Source organism: Protomyctophum bolini (genome assembly GCF_963924005.1).
Source record: "Protomyctophum bolini genome assembly, chromosome: 14".
In the NCBI taxonomy this organism is placed as follows: domain Eukaryota; kingdom Metazoa; phylum Chordata; class Actinopteri; order Myctophiformes; family Myctophidae; genus Protomyctophum; species Protomyctophum bolini.
The window spans coordinates 41,135,938-41,143,190 of record NC_137875.1 but is presented as its reverse complement, the minus strand read 5'-3'; the positions used below and the strand labels follow the sequence as shown (position 1 = coordinate 41,143,190).

At 47.5% G+C, this 7,253-nt stretch overlaps 1 protein-coding gene across 1 annotated transcript; it reads left to right on the top strand.

Annotated features, from left to right (window-relative positions):
- Window positions 1-1,364: 1,364 nt before the first annotated feature.
- LOC308328890 (arylsulfatase I) lies at window positions 1,365-6,125 on the top strand (the record flags this gene model as incomplete). Its single annotated transcript, XM_080783002.1, has 3 exons — window positions 1,365-1,687; window positions 4,029-4,361; window positions 5,024-6,125. The coding sequence occupies 3 exons, from the start codon at window positions 1,365-1,367 to the stop codon at window positions 6,123-6,125; spliced, it is 1,758 nt and encodes a 585-aa protein (XP_080639128.1).
- Window positions 6,126-7,253: the final 1,128 nt, after the last annotated feature.

Below are 7,253 nucleotides of genomic sequence, written 5' to 3'. Positions count from 1 at the left end.
ACCTAGTGAAGCGCTACGTCACATCATTTGGAGCGACGCCCCACCCGGAAGCGTTGACTCCCACTTCTAGACCGAGGCAGCCAATGCGTTCCTCCAGGCTTTCATTTTTCGCGCAGACGAAATGAAAGCCTGCAGGGTATCGAGGCTAAGGTATGTCTGCAATGAATGACATCAAAGAGGGGCCTGTCAGCTCAAACCCACAATGCAATACTTTGTTTTCAAGATTGTTGCTGCTGTGCACAAAGTTATACAAAACAAAACACTGACGGTACTGTAAAGTATTAGGTCATTTACGTCCTTTATTTACTGTGAATATACTGTTCTCTTATATTCAAGGTGTTACGGTAGGATGCTGTACCATTGTATACATCCGGGCACTTCCAGCGCCCACTATCATTCAGTGTTGTATTTCCTGCATGTGAGCAGCAGTAAATAAATATTCCAAGATGAGAAGCTAAATGTCTACCGAGTCTATACTAATTTGTAATCCTACGCAAGGGAGCCGCTGAGCATACAAGACGATGCTCTACAGGTACCAATTCCATTTTCCCCTCCCTCTGTTTCCCATTCCCAGTGTTTCTTGTCTTATACGTAACACCAACAACTCTATTCCAAAGCCCCTTCCTTCAGGTACATTTTCAAACTATTCTCAGCAATGGGATCATATTTTTCTGGGGTGGGTAGATTTTGTTGAGTTGGTCATTTTGAAAGTAGCTCTTTTAAGTCAAAAAGGTGCGGGCACCTCTGGTGTAGACATAGGACGCCTCGTTTCATTTTTTGATTTTAATTAAACTCAGGGTTGTGCATGTGTGTGTGTGTGTGTGTGTGTGTGTGTGTGTGTGTGTGTGTGTGTGTGTGTGTGTGTGTGCGTGTGCGTGTGTGTGTGTGTGTGTGCAACTGTGCATGCACGTGCGTTCCAGTCGCCCACCTCTTCCCACACATTCCGGGCGTCTGCAGGCGAAAGGAATGTGGCAGAGTACTACGATGTACTCTCTCTCTCTCTCTCTCTATCTCACACACACACACACACACATCACACACATCACATCACATCACTATACCAGCTTCTTGCCCATCTCAGTGACAGACAAAAAAAACAAAAAAACGTTTCTCCGCCCACCACAGGAGGTTGGCACCGGTTCAACGCCATATTATTCTCACACGGCCAAGAAATAGCTGAGAAAAAGACCACTGTATTACCAACCCACACACCACCACTTCTGACACGCTGCAGCCAGGCCGTGCGCGCTGCATGCACAAAGGAGAGCAGCTTTATATATGGCCAGAACTGAACGTATATAGACAGTATATATATATAGAAGTATATATAATTATAGGCAAAGTGCTTCTCATCGGTGCCAGAGATGAGGGGAGCTCTCCACTGCACCTCCCCACCGATCCTCCTCCTCCTCCTCTTGTGTTGCTTCGGCTGCCTGCGTGCATCCGCAGGTGATGGCGGCGGCGGCGGTGGTGGCGGCGGGCGAGAGCCGAGGCCCGGCCCCCGGCCCCCGCCACACCTCATCTTCATCCTGGTGGACGACCAGGGCTACGGGGACGTCGGCTACCACCACGGCTCCGACATCCACACCCCCGTGCTGGACCGCCTGGCGGGAGAGGGGGTGAAACTGGAGAACTATTACGTCCAGCCTATCTGCTCGCCCTCTCGCAGTCAGCTCATGACTGGGCGGTGAGTTGTTTTTGTTTTTGCAGCAGCAGCAGCACTGCAGCCGTGATGGAAGGAGTATATAGTGCTCGCGTGTTTTACTTTAAAGGTAGAGTATAAGTGATTTCACTCAAAAAACCTTAGGTTTCGTTTTTGGCTGTGGGACCTATAAGCCTTCGTCCAATCAGGATAGAGAGTCAAAAACGAAACCTAAGGTTTTTTGACCCCCAGGGGTTAACTCATGGGGACAGGGAGGAACTCCTTATATGGTCAGCACACTCTATAGTAGAGAGGATTATCACAACAAAACAAAAAGATAAGTGATATTTGAATTAAGTGAAATCACTTACTCTACCTTTAAAGTTTTATATATATAGGCCTGAGTTAAAAAACGTTCACTTTGAAAGAATATATTATTCAAAGACATTTTTACGATTTTTCAGGAAAATAGCAGACCTATACAAGCTCGTAGCGCTCCACTCGCGGTGGCGTGCTATGAGCTTGTAGATCTGCTATTTTTTCAATAGCTATAAAGCATAACATATAGTGCTAACACCAAAAGGGGTTCTCGCCCCAAAATGGGTTACGTAAAAGTCTCAATATACTGCAATGTAGATGACGTACTCTGTTACAACAAATAGAAGTTCTGTATATTAGTCATAAAAATATACTTAAATTACCCAAAGTAAAAGTAGGCTACTCATTGTGCAGAATGTCCCATTTAACAAAGTTCCAAATGGTTAAAAGAAAAATGCTATTTTCAAAGCACTGAAGTGCATGGTTATTTTCGTAATAATATAAGTAACTAGTAACTAAAAATTTCATATAATTGTAGAGGAGATTGTTTTCCTCTGAGATATAGTGGGGTATAGTATATTGTAAATTGTAAATACTCAAAGTGAAACATAACTTTTTTTTTTTTTTACTTAAAGAACAACTTTAGTTTGTTTTCAACCAAGGTTCATGTTTTAGGTTGTTATTAGAGAAAGTAAAAGATGAGTGTTACATTTTTTTTTCATTTGCTGCTTTCTTTCGTTTTAGGGATTGTGGCTGTTTTTGACAGGGGGGCGGGGCCGGGGCATTCGAGCATGGGGCTAAATATGTATTATTTTGCATAATTTTATAGCGATTTATTTTTGTTATTATTTACTATAGTCCTACTAGACCCCAAGCAATTATACATCTGGCCACAAAAGATCACAGGATCTACTGAATGTGAAGGTAGCCTACTGGGGGGAGTGTGTGTCATAGGCTCAGTTTGACACATTCAGTACATCCTGTGATCCTTTGTGGTCAGATGTAATTTCTTGGGGTCTAGTAGGACTATAGTGAATAATAGGAAAATAAATCGATATAAAATGTTGTAAAGAAATACATATTTAGCCCCATGCTCGAATGCCCCCCCCCCCCCCCCCCCCCCGGTCAAAAACAGCTAAAATCCCTAAAACGAAAGAAAGCAGCAAATGAAAAAACACTCATCTTTTACTTTCTTTAATAACAGCCTATAAAACATGAACGTTGGTTGTAAAAAACTAAAGTTGTCCTTTAAGCAGTACTTTAGTACGTGTACAGTAGCCTACTGTAGTTACTTTACACCACTGATGTGTTCCATCAACCTATACAGTGACATCAGTATTATAACTCAAAATGACCTCCCATTCAATGGTTTGAATTACGCAGAATAAGGGCATTTATTTCCAAAGGTCTATACAGTAATATGTATAGGCCCTATATTCTATTTATTTATTTAACAGGGAACAATGCACATTAATCAACACGTTTTCAAATCCATGTAAATGGGCCAGAGTTAGCCATATAGGCAAAATTGAATCTGTAGTCCCTGAGCAGGCTCTTAAAAGTGGTAAAAGGGTATCCATACAAAAACATACAATACAAAAGCAAGTAAACATAGTACAGGGGGCAGAACAATTACAGTGACAAGTGACACAAGTAATAATTACTCGTGATTACAGATTTGTTTTGCTTCAAGCCACCTCTTGAGGTTTCTCTTACTTCTGTTATTCTGTAGGGAGACTGTTCCTAACTGCCGATGTGGATATGGCGGGATACAAAATAAGCAATTCATTCATTGTATATTTTATTTACATCTAAGAAATACCTCTGAATGTATATTAGATTCATAAACATAATACCTATATAGTCACATCAATGGATACTTTATTTATTTTCTTTGTTTTTAAAGACGGCTATAAACTTAATTGTGGCACTTTTGCGGTACAGTACATCATAGCTGTTGCAGCTTCTGCTAAAGATCACTGTATTTCTGTCACACGATTCTTGAAACCACTGAGTAAAAACCCTTCCTCTCTCCCGAACACCCATACTGCCCTGCGCTGAGCTATAGCTACCAGATTCACATGGGCCTCCAGCACTCCATCATCCGCCCGCGCCAACCGCTGTGCCTGCCCCCGGACACGCCCACCCTTCCCGAACGTCTGGCGCAGGCGGGCTACGCCACCCACATGGTGGGCAAGTGGCACCTGGGCTTCTGTCGACCGGGCTGCCTCCCCACGGGCCGTGGCTTCCACAGCTTCCTCGGCACGCTGACCGGCAGCGGAGACCACTTCTCCTACCAGAGCTGTGACGGAGCGGAGGCCTGTGGCTTTGACCTGCACGACGGAGAGAGGCCTGCCTGGGAGATGACTGGCAACTACTCCACTCTGCTCTACGTAGAAAGGTATAAGCTACAGGCATACATGTGGTGAGCAGTTGAGAATGGCAGTGATACCACTTGAGGACCTCCGTGGTGCCTCTGTGGCACCACACCCCTTTTAGTGGTACCACGATTCACACTTAATTTAAAGGTGCCAATAATAACACCCGAAGGAAGGTTAAAGGACCACATGGCACCAGTATGTCTGTATGACCCAATTGGACTCTAAAAGTAAGTACTTTTCTTTACTGTTTCTTCACAGCTTCACGCCACCATTTTCCACATACATATTTGTCAGCATTTGATGAAATGTTACTGAATACTTACCCTATTCAATGCTGGCTATAATCATTACCGTTGTTAATAAGTAATGGACGTAACAAAAACTAGTGGCTCCCGACATGCGTCGCCGGTTAAGACACGCGTGGCGGGTTAAAACTCACGGGTGGCTCCTGACATGCGTTGCCGGTTAGGGTAAGGGTTTGGGGGTTAGGGTGTCGGACTAATGCCTGTTATTGGACTGTTAGCATTTCGGACTAAACATGCACAGATTTTTACGGCTCCATTTTGGTTCCATTTCTACACTATCAGGGTTTCAATATTAACTCGGAGGACTTTTACTACGTTTATCTGGTGTGCAAATGAACTTCCCACCGCGTCACTATATATCTTTCTCCCACCCACAGGGTGAAACGGATCCTGAGGAGCCACGACCCCAGCAAACCGCTCTTCTTGTACCTGTCCCTCCAGGCCGTCCACACGCCCCTGCAGGCGCCCGACCACTTCCTGCGGCGCTACGAGTCCCTGGACAACCGCCCGCGGCGCCACTACGCCGCCATGCTGAGCTGCCTGGACGAGGGCGTCGGAGAGGTGGTCCAGGAGCTCCGCGCCCGGGGCCTCTACCGGAACTCCGTGCTGGTGTACTCGTCGGACAACGGGGGACAGCCGCTGTCCGGCGGCAGCAACTGGCCCCTGAGAGGCGGCAAGGGGACCTACTGGGAAGGGGGAGTGCGCGCCGTCGGGTTCGTCCACAGCCCCCTCCTGGAGAGGAGGAGCGTCGTCAGCGAGGCGCTGATCCACATCTCCGACTGGCACCCCACCCTGCTGGGGCTGGCCGGCGTCCGGCCGGCGCCTCGGCGCGGCGGCGGCGGCCTCGACGGCCACGACGTGTGGGCGGCCATCAGCCGGGGGCTCCCCGGCCCCCGCACGGAGATCCTCTTCAACATCGACTCGCACTCGAGCTGGCGAGCCGCCGGCGGGGAGCGCGACGACGACCCCGACGGCTTCGGGATCTGGAACACGGCGGTGAAGGCGGCCATCCGCGCCGGGGAGTGGAAGCTCCTCACGGGCCACGTGGGCGACGGAGACTGGGTGCCCCTGCAGATGCTGCCCGGAGGCCCCGAGAGGCTGCAGGGGCTGGAGAAGCGACGGGAGCAGTGGGGGAAGTCGGTCTGGCTGTTCAACCTCACCTCCGACCCCTACGAGAGGTCCAACCTGGTGGAGACGAGGCCGGAGGTGGTCAAGCGTCTGCTGAGCAGGCTGGCGGCGTACAACCGGACGGCCGTGGCCGCCAGGAACCCGCCGGACGACCCCATGGCAGACCCTCAGCTCCACGGAGGGGTGTGGGGCCCCTGGCTGGGCACGGACGGTGACGTCGAGCACAGCGCAGAGGCGGACGGAGGGAGAGGGGAAAGGAAGCCAAAGGTGAGACCCTGTAGAGTGTGTAAGTTAAGAGCCCTCTTCAGAAAGGTGGGCTCACGTCTACAGAGGAACGCCTTGTTCTTTTGACGACAGAACGATGAACGGACCACGAGGAGAGAGAGAAGACACACAGAACGGCAGATGAACGAGCATGAAGGCATGAAGAGAAGTTTGACCAACCAACACACATGACAGTTTGAACAAGCTGACTGGCTGACTGGCTGGCACGCATGCGTGCGTGCGTGCGTGCATGCGTGCGTGCGGGTGTGGCCATGTGTATTTATTTGTTGTGAGCATAAATGCATGCATGTCCCTATATAGGCAGGGCCTGTAGAACTAGACTAGACTAGAAAAGTAGTATAATGTAATAATATTACTCTGGCACAACATCACTCTCCTCCCATTCTCTTGTTCTTGTCCACCTGTTTTCACATTCACACACACATGCAAACACGAGCACGCGCGCGGCAATGCACAGATTTAAAATGGTATTATACCATTGTTTGTTCCGTCTATTGTGCCCTGCATGCCATTTCCCAGGACCTTTTCAAATTCAAATGTGTTGTCCATCCTGTTGATTACCATGGCACTGACACTTGAATTTGTCATTTACATGGAATGCTTTAATAGCAGGACTTTTGGGCTCCTCCTCCTTTATTTTCCGTGAGCAATTGTTGTAATCAGACTGTTTGCTATGCCAACATTGGAGACATGAATATTTTTTTTAGCCAAGCCCATTACTTGTACGGACAAGAAGCCAAGATTAAGAACAAATCATACCACACACAGCCACACTTTCGTCAGACACACACACACACACACACACACAAGCATGCGTGCGTGTGTAATCTGTGTGTGTGTGTGTGTGTGTGTGTGTGTGTGTGTGCGTGTGTAATTGTGTGTTATTATTATATGCCATTGTATAATTACACGCCATGTCATCAAAACTAATCAACGGCCAATAGATTTAGCCGCGGAATAATTACTTCCTATTGAAGTATTTTGCAGCATCGGAGTGATGCACAGTAAAATCCTCAGTGTTCATTTAATGTATCCATTTGAGTGTGTATAGGCCTACAATTGATTTCTTGATATTATTAGGATTCGGATATCATGCACAACATGAGGTAATAGCATTATAATAATTACATTTTGCGCCCATGCCAGCTTCCCATAAAACTCATCCCTTAACAACAATTCCCTCCCCCCAACCCC